The sequence below is a fragment of the Lissotriton helveticus genome, chromosome 10, assembly GCF_964261635.1.
Source record: "Lissotriton helveticus chromosome 10, aLisHel1.1, whole genome shotgun sequence".
Lineage (NCBI taxonomy): Eukaryota > Metazoa > Chordata > Amphibia > Caudata > Salamandridae > Lissotriton > Lissotriton helveticus.
The window spans coordinates 126,260,017-126,281,540 of NC_136071.1; the positions used below are offsets into that span (position 1 = coordinate 126,260,017).

At 46.3% G+C, this 21,524-nt stretch overlaps 1 protein-coding gene across 2 annotated transcripts in view; it reads right to left on the reverse strand.

Annotated features, from left to right (window-relative positions):
• Positions 1–21,524, reverse strand: part of PRKAR1B (protein kinase cAMP-dependent type I regulatory subunit beta) — a 561,069-nt gene that overhangs the window by 75,495 nt on the left and 464,050 nt on the right. For both annotated transcript variants that reach the window (XM_078664907.1, XM_078664906.1), the window contains one exon: positions 11,608–11,729. In XM_078664907.1, the coding sequence (XP_078521033.1) occupies positions 11,608–11,729 (122 nt within the window). The remainder of the gene's footprint in view (positions 1–11,607; positions 11,730–21,524) is intronic.

Genomic DNA, 21,524 nt, shown 5'->3' on the forward strand with positions numbered 1-21,524 from the left:
GTCTTCCATGAGAGATATTTAATATCTGCTTTATGAATGGGTTCAAATGTATGTTTCATAAGCTGATGTAGCACTACATTGAGCCTCCATTCTGGAAGAGGAGCTTTAATAGGAGGAAAAGTCCTAAAAAGTTCTTTCAGGAACTGTTTAATGAGACGATTGGAACAAAGTGACTCCAAACCTGAAGTCCTTCTTTATGTAGAAATAGCAGCCAAATGCAATTTAACTGAAGCGAACCTTAGACCAGACTTAGAGAGTGGCAACAAATAAGGCAGAACTTTATCATTAGAACATTCCAGTGGATGTAGATTATTATTAGAGCACCAGTTACAGAATCTTTTCCATTTTAAGGCATAAGTTCGCAATGTAGAAGGGGCTCTTGCTTTATCCAGAATGTCTCTACATTCCTGTGGCAAGTTTACATATTTGAAATCTGCGAGTCCAGGAACCAAGCATGGAGTTGCAGTTGAGCTGGGTAAGGGTGAAGAATCTGTCCCTCGCTCATCGATAGCAGATTCTGTTGTATCGGAAGGCGAAATGGCTTGCACTTGGAGAGAAGAAGTTCTGTGAACCAGTGCTGACATGGCCATTTCAGTGCAATTAGAATCATGCAACATGGTTCCTTCTTCATTTTGTGTAAAAGTCTTGGGACTAGAGGAATAGGAGGGAATGCGTAAGCAAAGATTCCTGTCCACCTCATCATGAAGGTGTTCCCCCAGGAACCCTTCTCCGGTTCCCAACTTGCGAAGAAAAGGCACTTCCGGTTGGTCCTGGTGGCAAAGAGATCCAAATTTGGTTTGCCCCACCTCTGGAAGATGTTGTCCAGTACTGATTGTTCCAGTTCCCTTTCGTGGCAGGATTTTGTTGTTTTGCTGAGAAAGTCTGCCCAGGTGTTCTGCGCCCCTGGGAGATGTTCCACCTTGATTGTTATTTTGTTCAAAAGAAGCCACTTCCATATCTTCTGAGCCTCTCGGGACAGAATTTGAGACCTTGTACCACCCTGCTTGTTTAGATAATGCAAACAAGCGGTGTTGTCAGTTCTGATGAGAACTGTTGATCCTTGCAGTCGAGGAAGAAAAGATTGCAGGGCACTGAAATTGCCCGAAGTTCCAGAAAATTGATGTGCATTTTCGCCATTGCTGAAGACCACTTTCCTCTTATACTGAGGTCTTGAAGGTGGGCCCCCCAACCTTCCAGGGAAGCATCTGTGGTGATGATAAAATCCGGAATTGGTGGTTGAAAAGTGAGCCCTACGGAGACATTCTTGGAACTCCCCCACCAAGAAAGCGTTTCTTTCATAACTGGGGTCACTTGCACTATGTCGTCGAAAGAGCCCGTGATCTGGAGCCACTGGTTGTCCAGCTGCTCTTGGAGTGGTCTCATTTTAAGCCTCGCCTGAGGCACTAGCAGGATTGCTGACGATAAGATCCCCAGAAAAGATTTGATCATTCTCACTGAAGCAAACTTTCTTTTTAGAAGTTCTGATGCCAGAGAGAAAAGGCGGGACATCCTGTCTGCGGACAAGAATGCCTTATCTTGAATGGTGTCCAATTTTGCTCCCAGAAATGTTATTACTTGAGACGGATAAAGGCTTGACTTCTGGGTATTTAGTGAGAGACCCAGCGAGTGAAACACCTGTAGGCATTTTGTTGTTGCATGAGAAGCCTGATGAAAGGATGGAGCCTTTATTAGCCAGTCGTTCAGGTATGGGAATAGTTGGACCCATTGCAGCCTTAGATGCGCTGCTACCGGAGCTACGAATTTGGTAAAGACTCGTGGAGCCGAACGTAGGCCAAAGGGAAGTACTCTGAATTGGAAGTGCGCACCTGCCACCGTGAATCTTAGAAATCTTCTAAGCTTGGGATGAATTGGGATATGAAAATACGCATCTTGGAGATCCAGGGTTGTCATGAAATCCACATGATCTAGAAGCTGAAGAATCTCCTGGAGTGTTCCCATGTGAAAGGATTTCTTCTGAAGGTACTTGTTCAGCATCCGCAAATCTAAGATTGGCCTCCAATCTCCTGACTTTTTCTTTATCAGGAAAAAGCGAGAATAGAATCCTTTTCCTATTTGAGAATGAGGAACTCTCTCTATCGCCCCTTTTGAAAGCATAGCTTTCACCTCTTTCCTGAGAAGAGAAAGATGTGGTGGATTTTTCTGTAGAGGTGGATGAGGAGGGGGACATTTGGTGAACTCCAGGGTGTTTCCACATTTTATGATATCTAATACCCATTTGTCCTTGGTTATTTTCTTCCAATTGTCGAAATGCTGTGAAATTTTTGGAATTTTGAATTGTAGTGGCGAGTCTGGTGCAGGCGCAACGGGATTGTCACTACCTTCTGGCAGAATCTCTGCCCTGAGATTGACGTCTCTTGCCTTGTTGCCTATAGACGGCTGCCGGAGGATTCCTGTAGTTTTGTTGTTGCTGTTAATAATTGTATCCATAACGACCCTGGTTACCTTGTTGCTGATACTTTTGGTAACCCCACGAAAGGAGTAGGATCCCCTGCCCCTTGCTCCACGAAAGGGCGTTTTACGATACTGCAAAGAACCCAACGATCTTGCAGTATATGTGTCCTTTTTTATATCTTGTAGAGCGTCATCTATATGTTTTCCAAACAAGAGGTCGCCATCAAAAGGCATATCAAGGATCTTAGTTTGGATCTCAGGGCGAAAATTTGTGGATTTAAGCCAGCCCTGACGCCTTAACGTAGCTGCTCCGGCGAGTTGACGAAAGCCAAGAGACGCTATATCCATTGAAATATCTATGATTTCAGAAGCCGATCTTTCTCCTTTCATAAGGATCTTCCTTGCCTCCATCCTTTTGTCCTCAGGGAAATATTCCATATATGGCGACATATCTGACCACAATTGTCGGTCATATCTACTCAAAATGGCCAAACAATTTGTAGCTCGGACCGTAGCGCCTGCCATGGTTGTTAAACGTTTTCCTATGTTATCCAGGCGCCTCCCATTCTTGTCAGGGGGAGCTGTTATAGGAATGGAAGGATCCGAGATTTTCTTTGCGCTGCCTGAGAAATTACAGAGTCTGCTTTAGGGTGACCTGTAAGACAGGCAGGAGCATCATCCGGCGCCTTGTACTTTTTGTCAATCCGAGGCAGAATTGCAGGAATAGAGAATGGAGTTTTCATGATCTTTACTCCCTCTTCCCATATGTGATCAATTATGGGAATAGAACGTGTGGTCTTTTTGTTTAAGTCTTTAAAATCATACAAGAAAAACACTCAGTCTTTTGCACTGGCATAGTAAGGTGACATCTTGTAGATGCTCTCGCCATAATGGCATGGAACCCTCCTATGTCCTCAGGAGGAGAATCTGCAGCCAGTGGAATCGGTGAAGCTGGATCTGGGATCAGATATTCGTCCCATTCATCTACGGTAGTGGGCGAATTAGGAATTTCTCCATCCTCTGCTCCCGTGTTATTGTCTTGCATCGGCTGTGAAGGTATCGTCACCTGGGGCTCAGAAACTGGTGTTGCAGGTGTCACAGTTTGCATCTCTACAGGAGTAGAAACTTGTTGTGGAGGAGGAGGTGGAGGCGGAGGAAAACAACTATTATAGTCCTTAAGCATTGCTGTAAGGCCTTGTAGCAAAGCTGCTGGCATTTGAACCATTGGTTCTTGATGGAAAACTTCTTGAGGTTCTCTCAATGACTCACAAGGTTCATAGTACTCTTCCTCTTCATCCTCCTCTTGATACTTTATCCTTAGCTGTGAAGGGTCACGTGCCTGCCCATAGGGATCATCATCATCTTCAGATTTCTGCAAATAATGGCTGGGAGGCAAAGGTGAAATGTGGGACACATCATGATATAATTGTCTGTTAGACGACAATTTAGAACTCAGAATAGGCGTAAATTGCAAAGGTGAGGGTTTTTTACGCCTTAGAGTAGCAGAAATATATGTTGAAGGTGATTCATATTCCGCTGAAATCGCTGCAACAGTTGCCATCGTCGACGTTGTTATCATGGTTGTCGTCGACAGAAAAGACATCGTCGACGATGTGGTTGTCGACGTCATGGTTGAAGTCGTCGTCGACGGTGGACTCGCCGATGAGAAAATAATGATCGTCGACGGTTGGCTCGTCGATGGTATCGTCGTCGACGGTTGGCTCGTCGATGGTATCGTCGTCGACGGTTGGCTCGTCGACGATTGGCTCGTCGACTGTATCGTCGTCGACTGTGGGCTCGACGTCGCGAGACGGTGAAAGCTTCGTCGCCGGGATCCTCGACGACGAAGCAGGTGTCAACGAGATGTGAATTATCGACGGCGTAGGGACTCTCGTCGACGGCGTGTAATTTTCTTCAACGCTGAAGATCCACTAACCCTTTGTGGTGATTTCCTCGTCAACGAAGATGTTCTAGCTGTCGACGGAGGGTCCTGAAGAGATTTTGAGGTAGTTTTCTGAGAAACCTTCACCTTATCTCTAGATTATTCCTCAGAAGAGAATTTCTCTTTTTTTGAGGAGGAGTGACCTGCTTCAGAAGATGAAGTTTTCAAGATCTTACACATTTTCTCAGGAGGATCTCCAGATCTATGTCTTTTCTTGGAGATGCGGGTGGGCACTTGAGACGTAGCACTTCCTTCACCTTCAGAAACCCCTTCAGATGATTTCAACTTCTCCAACCAAACAGCAGGCATCCTTAACAATCTTTCAAAGTCTTTGCAGGAAAGGTTCTGCAGATCCTGCAGTCTTTGACTTTGTGTGCTGGGTAGAGGCAATAAATACATTATTTATGTGGGTCCTCAAAGCAAAGTTTTTCTTCCCACAGGAAGAACAGGCCAAAAATAAGCTCTTCTTAGAATCAGACATATTCTTTCCTCAGAAAGAAAGGTAAAAGGAAAAAACTGAACAGAGCTCAGGGAGACTCCCTAACACACGAGGTGCGGTAGAAAATCTGAGGGTTTGCCTCTCTGTGGGGAAGGTTCATGGGGATGCTACTGCCTGATTGGCTAATTTCCAAGTTTGGGTCTTTTCACAAAAAGACTGAGATAGGCTATTGTAGTGACTTTGCTATACACTGTAGCCTATGGTATAATGGTATTATGACTATAGTGTATATGTTTTTATGGTACCGCGAGACTCCCACCTCGTCGGCGGGGATGATTCTAAGCATGTGAATCTATGAAAGATACCCCAATACTGGATAAGCTGACTACCCTTCAAGGATCAAGTCGGTGAAGTCTCTCCTCCTTGGAAGGATGAGGGGAGGATGCAAGCTAGTTAAGGTGATAAACTGCCCTAGATGAAAAGGTGTAACCACCTTATGCAGGAAAGAAGCTGTAGTCCTAAGAACCACCTTGTATGCATGGATGGTTGTAAAAGGAGGCTTAGAACTAAGAGCCTGAAGCTCACTTACTCTCTTGGTAGAGGTAATAGCAACCAGAAAAATAGTTTTGAATGTGAGAAGCCTCAGCGGGCAACTATGAAGAGGTTCAAAAGGAGAACCCATCGGGAAAGCCAGAACCAAATTCAAGTCCAGCTGAGGCATAATGAAGGGAGTGGGAGGAAATGTATTCACGAGGCCCTTAATGAACCTCATAACTATTGGGGACATGAACAACAAAGGCTGGCCTGGCAAACAAAGGAAGGCTGACAAAGCAGACAAGTAACCTTTAACAGTAGCCACAGCACAATATTGCTGGGCTAGAAAAAGCGAAAAGCTAAGCACATCAGATAAATGGGCCTTCAATTGCGGTCACACAAATCTGATGGTCCTGAGCCGAGCCGCAGAGCCTCTCTGCAGAGATGAAACAACCCTACTCCTCCCTGTTTGTTGATGTACCACATTGCAGTAGTGTTGTCCGTGAGGACCAGAACTGACTGACCGCGAATGGAGGGAAGAAAGGCTTCAGTGCAAAACGTATCGCCCGCAATTCCAGAAGATTTATGTGAAGCAATCTCTCCTCCCGAGACCATAGACCCTTGATATCCAGATCCTCCAGATGAGCTCCCACCCTAGAGTGGAGGCATCCGTTATTATTGTGGCCACTGGAGAAGAAGGTTGAAATGGCTTCCCTTGAGACAGGTTGACTGAAATAGTCCACAATAACAGATCCGCTGCAGTGTCCCTGGAGATTCTGACCGTCTCCCTGAGATCTCTGTTGTGTTGAAACCACTGCCTGCGGAGGCACCACTGAAGGGCCCTCATATGCCAGCGTGCATGGTTGCCCAAAAATATGCAGGAGGCGAACAGACCGAGCAGGCGCAAGACCTTCAGGACTGAAACTTCCGCTCCTTCCTGAAACAACGGAATCATCTGTGGAAGCAGAAAGGCATGATTCACAGTAGTGTCCAGTAATCCCCCTATGAACAGGTTGCGCTGAGAAGGCAATAGGTGAGATTTGGGTATATTTATCGAAAAACCCAAGTCGAGCAATAGTCGAGCCGTTAACTGCAGATGATGCAGCACCAACTCTGGAGACCAGCTTGAGCAGCCAATCGTCCAGATAGGGGAATACCGGGATCCCGGACCTTCTGAGATGAGCTGCAACCACCGCCATCACCTTTGTGAAGACTCGCAGTGCGGAAGTAAGTCTGAACGGAAGAAGCACAAATTGGCAGTGTTGGGATCCCACCGTAAAATTGAGATACTTCCGATGCAACTTCAGGATTAGAATATGGAAATACACACCAACACTATCCAGTCTTCCTGCTGCAGTGACAGAAGAACCCGAGCTAGGGTCAACGTCTTGAACTTCTCCCGCCTGAGTTAAAAATACAAGACCCCGAGCTTTGAATTAATGTATTTAAATCATCTGGTAGCCTGATTCAATTGTATAAACATTCCATAAACATCCTCCTGCTCTAGAACTCTTTTCTTCAATGGGTCACATCTCACTTTATCTTTCTAAAACTCATGCATCTTTGGCTCACTCTACGTCTACCAAACTATGTTCATCTAAACTTTGCAACCCACTCCTGTTAGCGATTACAATTTATTGCTCACACTACACGAAACCCAAACACATTTAAATACATGCATGCCATACTTAATATTTTTTTCAAAACGTGAGCACACACTATTTCATGTTTACATTTTAGACTGATGTTAAATGCAAAAGCAATCTCAAATATCAAAGGGAAACATTTTAGTTATAGATAAAATGTAAACAAAAATTGCACCCGAGGCATGAAAATTAGGAAAACTTTCAGTTAAAATTACTGAAATGCCACTATACATACCTAGCTTTTAATATAAACTAGCAAAGTATCAAAACATTACTAAGCGCCTAAATACGATTTGGCAGTGTGGCAGCGGGCTGCCACACAGACCAACCCGTACTGAGACAGCTTGCCATATTCAAAATGGAATACAGGTCGGGAGGTCCTGAAGCGGCTGGCTCACGGCGCTGCCTTTCAAAGGCTCATAGGAGAGCCTTAGAAGGGCAGATAAGTTGGACAGCTACAGAACGGCATGGACTGCAAAGTGCATGCTGTGCTGGAACAGGGGGTGAATGCAGACAGGGGGCACACTATGTGTTCCCCTGCATGCATCCACCGACCCTTTGGGAACAGAGGGCCTTGTAGGGCCTCCTAAGTTTCCTCACCACCAGCATTTTCATGTCGTGATCACCGCCACAAGAGCGCTTGCGATGAGGAAACTCGTAATATGCTTGGGGGTGCCAACGCGCTAATGCCAGCATATTGCGGCCTTGAGACCGCCATGCAGCCGCCAGGGATCGTAGATCCCTGGCGGTTGCGGCGGTCTCATGGTTGTCCGACCACCAAAGTTGTAATACAGCATTTGAACCACCGGTGCGCACCGCTATAACTACGCCACCCTGGATTTGGCGGTCCGGAATCAGCTCCTAAGCCTTTATGTTGTGAGTTACCACATGCAATGAACAGAGCAAGATTACTCAAGACCAAAATATGGTTTTCAGGTGCATGCAAATAGCGATTTATCTGCTGCATTATTTATTTTTAATAGCAATGTGTCATGTTTTAGCGTCATTAGTATTCTACTAGCAGGTTGATTTGTCCACAAGTCAAGTCAAGTCAGAGAATTTATATAGCGCACTACATACCCAGAGGGTCCCAAGGCGCTTAGAGAGGGGAGGAAGATTACTTGTCAAATATCCACGTTTTAAGTTGCTTTCTGAATGCTAGGTGGTTCTGGGTAAGGCGAAGGTAAGCGGGGAGTGAGTTCCATGTTTTAGCAGCCAGGTATGAGAAGGATCTGCCGCCCATGGTGGTCTTGTTGATGCGAGGTACAGTGGCGAGGGCTTGGTTGGAAGAGCGTAGTTGGCGGGAGGGGGTGTAGAAGGACAGTCGTGAGTTGAGGCATTCTGGTCCGATGTCGTAGAGTGATTTGTGTGCGTGAGTTAGCAGTCGGAAAGTGATCCTCTTATTGACGGGTAGCCAGTGGAGGTCCTTAAGGTGACCTGAGATGTGTTCGTTGCGTGGGATGTCTAATATGATCCTGGCTGAGGCGTTTTGGATTCGTTGGAGTTTCTTCTGGAGTTTAGCGGTAGTACCTGCGTAGAGGGTGTTTCCGTAGTCCAGTCGGCTCGTGACCAGAGCATGGGTGACTGTTTTCCTTGTTTCGGTGGGGATCCAGCGAAATGTTTTTCTAAGCATGCGAAGAATGTTGAAGCAGGAAGAGGATACGGCGCTGACTTGTCTATTCATTGAGAGTGAAGAGTCCAGTATGATGCCTAAGTTCCGTGCGTGGTCTGTCGGGATGGGTGCCTTTCCGAGGGCTTCCGGCCACCAGGAGTCGTCCCATGCAGAGGGGGATGTACCTAAGATGAGGACTTCTGTTTTGTCTGAATTCAGTTTCAGACGGCTTTGTTTCATCCATTCGGCAACTTCTTTCATTCCTTCGTGTAGGTTAGTTTTGGCGGTGCTGGGGTCATTGGTGAGAGAAAGGATTAGTTGAGTGTCATCCGCGTAAGAGATGATGTTGAGGTTGTGTTGGCGGGCGATGGTCGCGAGGGGGCTCATGTATACGTTGAAGAGGGTGGGGCTGAGTGAGGATCCTTGTGGTACGCCACAGATGACTTCGGTGGCCTCGGACTTGAATGGAGGGAGGCGGACTTTCTGAGTTCTTCCGGTGAGGAAAGAGGTGATCCATTCAAGTGCTTTTCCTTGGATTCCGATGTTATTGAGGCGTTGTAAAAGGGTGCTGTGGCAGACTGTGTCAAATGCTGCAGAGAGGTCGAGGAGGATGAGGGCGACTGTGTCTCCGTTGTCCAGCAGAGTTCGAATGTCGTCTGTTGCTGCGATGAGGGCGGTCTCAGTGCTGTGTTTTGCTCGGAAGCCAGATTGTGAGGGGTCGAGGGATTTGTTGGCTTCGAGGAAGGCGGCGAGTTGGTTGTTGACAGCTTTCTCGATGACTTTGGCCGGGAATGGAAGGAGCGAGATGGGGCGGTAATTTTTGAGTTCGGTGGGGTCCGCTGTGGGTTTCTTCAGAAGGGCGGTGAGTTCAGCGTGTTTCCAGTCTTCCGGGAAGGTGGCGGAGTTGAGGGAGCTGTTGATGACGTCTCGGAGGTGCGGTGCTATGACGGAGTCTGCTTTGTTGAAGATGTGGTGAGGACATGGGTCTGTGGGGGATCCTGAGTGGATGGAATTCATCAGGCGGATTGTGTCCTCAGTGGAGATTGGGTTCCAGTTGTTAAGGGTGTTCACGGGGGGAGAGTGTTCAGCAAAAGGTAGGGTGGGTTGGTTTCCGGGTTGGTTGTTGAAGCTGTTGTGGATGTCTGCAATCTTGTTGTGGAAGAATGAAGCTAGGGAGTCGCAGAGGGCTTGAGAGGGGGTGATGTCGTTGGAGTTGGCCGAGGGATTTGAAAATTCCTTGACGATGTTGAAAAGTTCCTTGCTGTTGTGGGCGTTGTTGTCAAGTCGATCCTTGAATGCTGTTTTCTTGGCCTTACGGATTAGTTGGTGGTGAGTGCGGGTGGCGTTTTTGAAGGCGTCCTTGGTGCTAGTAGTTGGGTCTTTTTTCCAGGCCTTTTCGAGGGAGCGGCAGAGTTTCTTGGACTTTTTAAGATCATCGTTGAACCATGAGGCCTTTTTGCTGGCAAGTTTGTTTTGACGTTTCTTCAGTGGTGCTAAGGTGTCGGCGGTGTTGGATAGCCATAGGGTGAGGTTGGCGGCGGCTTCGTTTGCGTTAGAAGAGTGGGCTGGGGTGTTTAGAAGGAGCGATGCGGAGATCTGGTCCGTGGTGATTTTGTTCCAGTTTCTTTGCAGAGTTGGTTGGAGGTGGTTGGTGGGTTTTGGTTTGTTGTAGGTGAAGTGAACACAGCTGTGGTCAGTCCAGAGGAGCTCCGTAGTGTGGCTGAAGGAGACATGATTGCTGGAGGTGAAGATGGGGTCGAGTGTGTGACCTGCGATGTGGGTGGGGGATGTGACCAGTTGTTTAAGTCCGAGGTTGGCGAGATTGTCCAAGAGGGTGGTGGTGTTGCGGTCGTTGATCTTTTCAAGGTGAAAGTTGAGGTCTCCCAGAAGGATGTAGTCTTTGGAGGGGAGCGCGTGAGGAGTGATGAAGTCCGTGATGTCTTCACTGAATTTTGCGCGGGGTCCTGGTGGTCTGTAGAGGAGGGTGCCTCTGAGTGTGGTCTTGGGGTCGATGTGGATCTGGAAGTGAAGGTGTTCAGAGTTGGTGAGATTGGCGTCAGAGCTGGTTGAGATGCGGATTGACTTCTTATGGACGATAGCGATTCCTCCTCCTGTGTGGCCGGTGCGGTCCTTGCGAATGATCTTATAATCTTCCGGGATGGCAATGGTGATGTCTGGGGCGGAGGAAGCGTTCATCCATGTTTCCGTTAGGAAGGCGACGTCTGGAGAGATGGTGTCTAGTAGGTTCCATAGGTCAATGGCGTGCCTGTGGACCGAGCGGGTGTTGAGAAGGATGCATTGTAGGTGGTTGGGGTCAGGGGTTTGTGTTGTGGTCGTATCGGAGATGTTGTCGGTGCCGATGAATTTGCAGGAGTGGCAGGAGAAAGGTCCATGGGTGTGCCCAGGAGCGGCTAGGACGCAGGTGGGGGCGCGACCGGGGTTAAGGGCTAGGAGGGTGGCGGCGTCGTAGGTAATGCGGGGGGGCTGGGCAGTGCGAGGGGCAGGGGGTCTGGCGCTGGGCGCGGTCCAGGCGCGGACGGGCGTAGACGGGCTTACCTTTGGCGCACCTTCGGCGCGGATTGGGCGCGGTCGCTGCGCGTAAACGCTGCGCGCGGGAACTACTGTCATATATGGAGAGTGGGGGGGAGGGGCGAGGGCGGCTCAGCTGGGAGGCGGGGCGGTCTCCAGAGGGCGACCACAACAAACAAAATGGCAGCGGAGGGGTTAACAGAGCGTAGCGCTTGGGGAGAAACGCGCAATAATACAAACAAATGTGATAGCGCTTTAAAAATGGTACAACAGCAAAGCGGCGAGCAGGGCAGGCTGCACGCAACAAATATGAGGCAGATATTCAACAAATATGCGGAGCAACGATACCACAGGACGCCAGGGAGGCAGGGGAGCGACCACTCTGCTCGAGAGCGAAGCGAGTCACCAAATAATCAATACAACTGCTATTAAAAGAACACTTTAAAGATATTAAATTTAAAAAAATGTTGATGTACCAAAAATAAATCCTTACCTCTGTTATAATAAAGAAGTCATCGCCTGGATTTCCCTGAACAACAATTTTCTCTCCATCTTCAAACTGAACAGGTTCTAGTGCATCAGCTACTGTCAACCGTTCCCATTTATCCAATGCTTCTAAACATCAAAAACAAGAAAATATTACTATCATAATCGTCAGTCTATAAAGTTTTTAGTGGCAGACAAAATAGCAAATGTATTTTTTCCCTAAGGAACGAGTGGTGCGAGCTGCCGTTGAACTCTGACATTTTTGCAAACTGTATGAGAACAGGTCTCGCAGGAGGAGACAGTTGGAAAAATTCTAAGGGAACTGAGATGGACTTTGATGATGACTCCCGGATTAGACATTCAAACCAATGTCATACAGTTTGCCACATTTTCCACATCTCAAACACTATGCCCCCAATGGAGTAATATGAAAATGTACAATGTTTTTCATAAGAAATTTAGGGAAGTAAATATGTGATTATCAGTTTAGTCGGTTAGGCAAAGTCATTAAAATGGAATGTTTGTCATAAATAATGATAAATATCACTTTACACATTTAAGATCTATTCGCAGATCATAGAACTTGTGGGGATGACTAGTCGAGTAAAGAGTGAGACTGAGTGGGTTCCCTACTGACCAAGATACTGGCTACTGAGTTCGCAAGGAAAGCTAGACCTCAAAATCTTTCAGAACTCTCAATAGTAGCTTAGGTGAGAAGTGAAGGCCTAATGCACAAGTTACTTACCTTCGGTAACGATATATCTGTAAGAAACATTAGTTAGTGATAGATTCCTTACCTCAGAATTACCCCCATGCGTCAGACTGGATCCAGAAAGTTTTTGTCAGCAGTACCACTGCGCGTCGGAAGGTGGCGTCGTGCGGCTCTGTGTCCGTCGTTGGCGTCGTGGTCGCCGGGATGACGTTACGGCAGCTACTTAGACACCACCCTCGCACGCTGACGTCAGTTCTTTCTTTTTCCGTGCCAGCAAGTGCAGATCCGGGAAGAGCAAGTACCCCCAGTCACTTTTTGACTGAGTTTTTGAGATTTTTTGTCTCTATCGACTCCTGGTGCCAAGCAGGAATGCCTGGTTTTAAGTCCTGCGGAGCCTGTCGCCACATGATGTCGGTGACTGACCCCCACGACGTGTGTCTCTACTGCCTGGAGCGTGACAGTGACCCCAGGTCGTGCTCTAACTGTCGGGCCATGGCGCTGAAGACTTTGCGGAAGCGGTCCCGAAAGTTGCTAGAAGCCCAGCAGTCTGGTGTTAGTTCCACTTCTTTAACCTATCTCTCTTTGGAAAATTTGCCATATGTTCTCCTAGGTAGTTTGAGAAGCATAGATTGCTCTGAAATTGTCGAGAGAGTACCGTAGTTCCTCTGGGGTAGTTTAAAGGGAACACAGCTATCAGCTTGAAAAATGCCCCATGGGAAGACTACTCATAATCCTTCCACCAAAACTGTAACTCATTAAAGGTTTTTTTTGTGCAGAAACCAAGACTACAAACAATTGAATCAGGATCAGAATAAATTAGATGCTCAATTCAACTTAATAATAAAGTCTCCGTATCTCAGGCCCTCGGGACATGTACATTCAAGGACCACTAACCCAAGATCTAACAGCCGTGGTTACTACAGTTCAACCATGGTGCCCCAAGAGTGTCTCTACCCTTTCTAGCTCTATCTAACGAACTGAACTGGGACCTAACAACTTTCAGGGCAATATCTCAGGAACCACTTGAGGTAAAATAAATCCAGTGCACTCAATAAATTCTAGAATACTAAGTGAGGACTGGTCTGTTTTTCAGGATGAGACATAACTCAGAGATGAAGACGGTTGGAGGGCCCACTATAGATAGGGACACACAAAAGACACTAAAATTCACAAGCTGTGAATGATTTTAATCCTTTTTTAACACTGAGGCCACCTGACTGATGGGTCACTCCGCAGCCACACAGGTTGAGTGGAAACTCATGTGTGTTAGTGGGGGACTCTTTTTTTCAACACTCAAGTGAAAACGGCTGGTGATGGGCATGTGCTCTCACCATACCAGATGGAAACTAGAGGGAACCATGGATGGTGCTGCAGGGGTCCCTGAAAGTATTGATGTATTTGGTATTTGTATAACGTGTACCTAGCCAAAGTCAACAGAGAGCGGCTCAGGGTCAAATGCAAAGGTATAGTAAACAAGTAATTTGAGAAGTAACAGTTGTGTGGACAGTTACTGCATCATGATGTAGTGGTCTTTAAAGAGGTGCACCTTCAACTCTTTCCTGGTTTGGAGGAGGAGAGGTACGGGGATGTAGTTCCAGATCATGAGTGCATCAACAGAAATGACCTAATACCTTGTTTCTTTTTACACTACTTTGCGTCGGATCTGATGGTGTCCTGGCAGTGCGTGCACCAAAAGCTACCAGGGATAGATGATGTGTTTTTGGGCCAGAGAGGTAGGACTGCAAGCCATGATGGCTTTGCAAATGATGCAGCTGGTTTTGAAGATGGTGCAGGCCGATAAGTGGAGCCAATGGAGTTCCATCAGGAGAGGGTTGATGTGATCATCATTTTTTCAGACTTTAGGTTAGATGTACGGCACCATGTTGGATGTCCTTATGGAGGACTAGTGTGGAGTGCAGGCTGCCATGAAGCAGGGTGTTTCCATCATTCAAATGAGTACGATAGCTTCAACGGAAGGTTTGAAGTCGCTTTCTGGAAGAAATCTGTTTCTCTTTCTCCAGTAGAGAGAGCTGGCACCAGCTGAACAAATGTGGGGAGAGCCTATTTACGTGACTGTCCCCTAATCCCAGCTCAGCTTTCCTTGTCTCTCGAAAATCCTTAAAGAGAGCTGAAATGAGTTCTGGGGTGCTGCACTTCCTCGCTGCAATGGAGAGTTTGCAAAGAAAGGCAGCATTAGGAGTAAGACAGGCATAAATAGCAGGCTTGGTCCTAACCTAGAGAAGACAATAACAGGCAGCTATAACATCCAGGAATGCTCTAGATGATGTTAAAGCTGATCCTGTCCAGATAACTTTTTATTCTTTTAGCAGCATATTTATTTGCAGGAAGTAGTTACCAACCCTTAAATGTGGTAGAAAATATGGTTTTATTGTGCTGTGAAACAATATCACACCATGAAACTTTGCAAACTATACCGCAGAGCTTAACCGCATGCGTGCGGGCGGAATTCCGCCCGTACGCTGAGATTTTCTAAAGCGCATGTTACGTGACTAGCTGGGCTCGTCATCAGCGTGCGAGGAGGCTACGCCATGACGAGCCCAGCTCGTCATCAGCGTAGAAGGGGTTAAAGCACACACAAATTGGAAAAATGTGCAGAAATTGGGTTAGCAGACCTTACTGCACTGCTAAAAAGCACCTATATGTTGAGCCCATGCATTTTGAGTAAAAAATGATTTTTTCTAGTCCACCTTACATATTGATACATACGTTACTATATAGCTGACTCTGTAACGAGGCATCAGTGTGCTGTACATGAACCAGAGAACATATTCTTCACATGCTTCAACTTGTATTAAACTAGATGGAAGAAAAACAATTCAACAATCGCAAACATATAACAAAGGGAAGTTCAGTGTGGTTGTGTAGTCTGACTTACGTAAATTGAACTGCAAGATACAATTTACGTATTACTTATGAGAAAAAAGATCTGCAGCTTTTTTCCATCATGTGTTATCTTGTTATCTGCGTATTCAGTTCAAGCTTCTCCCAGGTGCCTTGGTACCAGGCTATTTATGAACTGTAGCAACCAGTAGCACCTCTACTGACCTCATTTCATTCGCCAAGTCTGTTAAGTGGCAGGCATTCTGAAGAAACTAATTTTGCCCTGCGACCTATATATTCTTTTGCATGTATAACTAAATTGTTCAACTGCATTATTATATTCAAGCTTTGACAGACTAAAATTTAGATAGATTTTTAGAAATAAACATTCTAAAACAATACGCTCTTGGTAGAGAAAACAATTTCCAGTAAAAATATATTCAAACAACAAGAAGCTTCAACTTTTGAGCCTAGTGGTGAACCTGAGGGCAATGAGAAGAGGGTCTAAATATTGAGAGCTGAAGAGAGTAGAATCAACAAAAGATTTGACATCCCCTGGGGCCCAACTGGTGAAGGAACAGGTTGGCCTGGAGTGCTAGGATTGAGGTGGATGAGAGTCCCTCTTCCCCTCTAATCAGGTCTTGCATACCTAGCCCAGGGAGCCCAACTTTAAGCCGCAATTAAGAACATGAGAGGGAACTATAGTTGGGGCAGCTGTGGGTCAAGATTCTTTTATTACAATCTTTCCACCAGTCGGATATTTACCAGAGTACAACAGATGGTCTGGACAAGTGCCATAAGGAGGTGGCCATGAGTGGTGGGCTGATGGGGGACCAGTGAAGAAGGACAACCCTTAAAGATAACCCAGCTCACAAACAGGAAGGAAAGAAAGGTGTCTATGGATCACAACTCTCATGCAACAGCAACCACATCAAAGGGTCAAACAACAGAAGAACACCATCTGCATAAACTTACAACTAAACTTCCAGACGTTTTTCAGGTGTTATTTACTGTAAGACAGGGCACCTACCATATAAGATTGTTTTGGGGTTTCTGCATGCAGAAGAAGCTTCATTAAATACTTCCTGGGAGAAAACATTCGCTAAAACAAACAGGATCCCTTTAAGAATTCTCTGAGCAATCTGCCTTGACCAATATGCTAACGTATTGGGTGTGAGACCCTGCAGCCTCTTGGAAAGGTGGTTCTTTAAAGTCTTATGATGAAAATGGTACTCGGTGATGGAGAAGACCACCTGCACATTCAAAAGGCAAACATCTTTGGTTACTGGACATCAAACCTGTGATAAAGGAAAGAAAAGTAAAACATACCAAACAGGAGGCCCGCCATCAAATGAGAAGGGAAATAAAATGAAATGTCAATGAAGATAGGCCCAGTTGAAATAATATGCACAATGGATCAAGGAGGACCCGAATAAATCAAGAGTATGGCTTATGCATTAGGAACAAGGGGCCAGATGTAGGAGAATCGTATTTACCGATTCATAAATACCGAATTTTACCGATTCGGTATTTATGAATCGGTAAATATGAAGGAGGGAGATTTAGGAAGGATCGGTAATTGAATTACCGATTCTTTAAAATTCGGTATTTACCGATTCGGTAATTACCGAATCGGTATTTCCTATTGATTCCTATGGGCTGTGAATTCCGATTCCTGCAAGGGTGCAGGGGGTGTCACTTTGACACCCTCTAGCACCCCAAATACAGTCATGTGTGCCATGTGGCACACAGACATGCCCTAAGGGCATGTCTGTCTGTCACATGGCATAGATGTGCATGCACAAATGTGCATGCACACCTGGATTCGGTATTTTACCACCCAATTGGATTGGGTGGTAAAATACCGATTCTGTAAGGCCCTTGGGACTCAGAAGAGTCCCACCTACATCGGGAAGTTACCGATTCGGTAATTTTACCGAATCGGTAAAATAGGGCCCCTACATGCCAATTCTTAAATACCGGTCGGTAACGGCTGAAAGAACAAGTTACTTACCTTCGGTAACGCTTTTTCTGGTAGATACAATATCTGCCTGTGGATTCCTCACCTTGTGAATATCCCCCTTGCGTCAGCAGCATTTGGAAATTCTTTTCGTAGCCTCGCGCCGACGTGGACTTGGACGTCATAGAGACACGGCATCGCACGCAACTCCGCTGACGTCACCGACGCCTATAACAGGCCCACGCCGGCGTGATGACATCAGTTCCGCCCTTTTTTCCGTGCCATCGAGGCACACGGACGGACCAATGACAGTAGAAATGTACAAAGTACACACAGTACACAATAGTCGAGGTAAAACACAATGTAAAGCAAATGCAGGAAAGCAATTGAACATTACCTTGACAACAAAATAAATAAACATTACAATACAGTAACTCTGGTATAGAAGAGTGGACAACGGGGAGGCGGGTGGGTCAGTGAGGAATCCACAGGCAGATATTGTATCTACCAGAAAAAGCGTTACCGAAGGTAAGTAACTTGTTCTTCTGATAGATACATCTGCCGTGTGGATTCCTCACCTTGTGAATAGAGTCCCACAGCAGTCCCCACTCCCGGAGGAGGGTGTAAACCAGAAAATCCTGGAGGACAGAACGCGCGCAGTGGCCGTCCCTCCTCACCTCGGAATCCAAGCAGTAATGCTTTGCGAAAGTGTGGAGGGAAGACCAAGTCGCGGCCCTGCAAATATCCTCCACAGGAACACCTCTAGCCAATGCTGAGGTAGAAGATTTAGCTCTTGTAGAATGAGCCCTTATACCCTCTGGTGGTTCCTTACCGGCCAAAGAGTAGCAGATCTTTATGCAGAGGACGATCCATCTCGATAAAGTTCTCTTATGGACCGCTCTTCCTTTCTTGCAGCCAGCAAATCCAACGAAGAGCTGGTCTTCCAAGCTTAGGAAGAAAAGCAGCCCTGGTCCTAAGAACCATTCGATCAGCATGAATGGTCAAGAAAGGGGGCTTGGAACTAAGAGCCTGAAGCTCACTTACCCTCCTTGCCGAGGTTATTGCAACAAGGAAGACTGTCTTAAGAGTCAAAAGCCTCAAAGGACATTTGTGAAGAGGCTCAAAGGGAGCACCCATCAGAAAGGTCAAGACAAGTCCCACTGAGGCACAATAAAAGGAGTAGGAGGGAACTTATTTGTGAGGCCCTTCAAAAACCTTAAAACTACAGGGAGACCTGAAAAGAGAAGGTTGGTCAGTGTCATGCCTGCAGTGCGAGTAGCAAGTCGGGTTAGAGGTCGTTCCGCTGTTCAGGCAGTTCATTATTGATTGGCATGGTTGGCAAAAAGCATCTGAGACACATTTGCGCATGCGTTAGCACCACACATGCGCTACTGACTAGTGTTCGAGTGATAAGCCCGCCCCGACCTACAGGAAGCGCTTCGCGTTCAGTTAGACAGTGTTATTCCCGTTCCGGGTTCACTTCGGCATCCGAGGAGCTAGGAGAAGGTTGGCGTGCAAGTACTCGTAGGTGCATTTGTTCTTCCGTGAAGCGGCTTGCTTCTGGAAGAGTTTCTTTGTTTTGCCTTTTCTCTTATTGCTTTTTGTTTACCGCGGTGTGCGGTGGTATTCTTAGTTGGTTCCGGTTTTTGCCTCATGAAGTAGGAGGTTTACCTTTATGTTTCATGCTCGTATTATCGTGTGTTGTCACACCACTTCGTGGAGATTAATTCAGGTATCGTTAAGGCGCACCTTGTAGGTGTCCAGGGTGAGTGATTGTAACCTTTCCGCTAGGAAACGAGAATTGGCTAATGTGGGGAATACAGACATATAATCAGTGTTGTTGTGATTCAAAGGTACAGACATTTCGTACACAGTCCGTTCCAGCTTCATATTGAGTTCCTGTCATTTCCCTTGTATTCCTTTTGATTCGTGGTGCATTACACTTCCCCTAAGGTACATTATAAACGCAGTACATATCATAAAAGGGAAGACACAGGGAGGGGTTTGTTTTCACTATTGTTTCTTATATATTTCTGCAGTGTCATAACGGAAGATACCATATACCCCAGCGTGGAAGAAGACTGTGGAGTGTCTGTCTTTTCCTCCCCCTCCTACCCTTGTTTTGTTCCCCTGTGTTCCTCTTAGTTACGTTTCGGGTGTTAGTGTTATATCCTGACGCCCGGGAGGTGACGGGGGGAAAACAGGGTGAATAGCATCGTGGATCCAGGGCACTTCCGAGACATAACAGGTGCGTGCATGACAGAACGCGAAGCCTTTATGTACAGTGTCTCCTAGGTGTCATGGATCTTACGCTGCAGGACGTAGCGAGCATGGTGGGTAATCTCCAGAGAGAAACCCAAAACATTGCCGACAGGTTGGCTGCCTTGAGCGCACACGACGGGGATAGAGCAGGGACCAGCAATGCAACCCCAGTAGTGCAGGTTGTCACCCCCCAGTCTATTCCTTTGGCTCCACCTGAAAGGTTTTACGGTGACCCTTCCAAATGCGCTGCTTTTCTGACACAATGGCAGTTACATTTTTTATGCAAAGCTGCCTGTTTTCCTAATGACCAAGCGAAGGTGGCTTTCGTACTGTCGTATCTCGGAGGGTCAGCAGCTAATTGGACCATCTCATTAATAGAAAAGGATGATCCCATGTTATTGGATTATGAAGCGTTCCGAAGAGAACTGCGAAAAATGTTCGACAAACACACCTTTACACATGCTGCAGATACGGAGCTACTACATCTGAAACAAGGGTCCAAAGATTTAGTCACCTACATTACTACCTTCAACAGATTAGTGGTAGAGGCTGATTGGCCTGAGAATAAGAGAAGTGCTCTTTTCTATAAAGGTTTACGAGATGAGCTCAAAGATGAGTTGGCTCATGTAGTAGATCCTCCATCAACTTGTCCTGAGTTAATCGATCTAGTGGTTAAATTAGATCACAGATTAGGTGAAAGAAGAAAAGATAGAGGAAGATACGACTACACTAGATACAGTCATAAAGAAAAGAAAACAGAGGCTGATACCAAGGCAGAAGAACCTGAACCCATGCAGATAGGGAGCATAAAAGGTCCCTTAAGTGAGGCAGAAAGACAAAGACGTAGAGTAAACCGACTGTGTTTATATTGTGGTAAAGCAGGACACTTCCTACGTGAATGTCCTGTCAAACCCAAATCCTACCGCAAATCGGAAAACTAGCAGACCCTAAGGTAACAGAGACCGTACCGCAGGGTCCATTGGTTCAAATGGTCTCCTCATTGGTGAACAATAAAGGACATTTTTTTGTCACGGCCATCCTAGCATGGTTGACACAGTCGGTAACACAGGCAATAATGATAGATTCTGGGGCCTCAGGCAATTTCATGGACTATCGCTGGGCCATTGCCAATAACATACCTACTGAACAAAAGAAATTCCCAGAGGAAGTGTATACCATAGATGGGAGTCCTTTAAAATCTGGGCCCATCACACATTCCAGCATCCCCTTGGATATGTGTATTAATTCCACACATAAAGAACAGTTAACGTTTGACTTGATAGAATCCCCCCAGTTCCCTGTGGTCTTGGGTCTTCCGTGGTTGCGTCTTCACAACCCTCACATAAATTGGAAGACCACTAGCATCACGTTCCCGAAACAAGACGAGCAATCACCACCTTTCGATATTGTTCATAAACATACGTCTTCAGAAAACTTATTTGCCTCTCCCGTACAAAAAACTATACCCGTGGTGCCAGAGTCCCTTATGGCTGCAACACAGGAAGAACAACCCGATGTCACACTGCCTCCTGTGTACCAAAGGTATCAAACCGTTTTTGATCAGAAACAAGCTACCTGCTTACCACCTCACAGAGCATATGATTGCCGAATTGACCTACAACCTGGCGCACGCATTCCTACCAGTAGGGTGTACTCCCTTACGGAGAAAGAGAACCTGTATTTAAGAGAGTATCTTGACAACATGTTAGAACTTGGGTTTATTAGGCCATCCAGATCCCCTGCCTCTTCTGCTTTGTTTTTTATCCCTAAACGGGAAGGGGGTTTGCGATGTTGTATAGACTATCGCTCATTGAATGACATCACCATAAAAAACAAATATCCCTTACCGCTCATCTCCTCTCTGCTCGACCAGGTGAAAGATGCTCAATGGTTTACGAAATTAGACCTACGTGGAGCCTATCACCTGGTTCGAGTAAGAGAGGGCGATGAGTGGAAGACAGCCTTCTGTACTAAATACGGGCTGTATGAATATTTAGTGATGCCCTTTGGCCTGTGCAATGCTCCTTCAGCATTTCAATACTTCATCAATGAGGTGCTGAAGGAGTATCTTGACAAGCACGTTATAGCCTATATTGACGATTTACTGATCTATTCAAAGACTCTAGAGGAACAAGTGGAGCATGTGAAG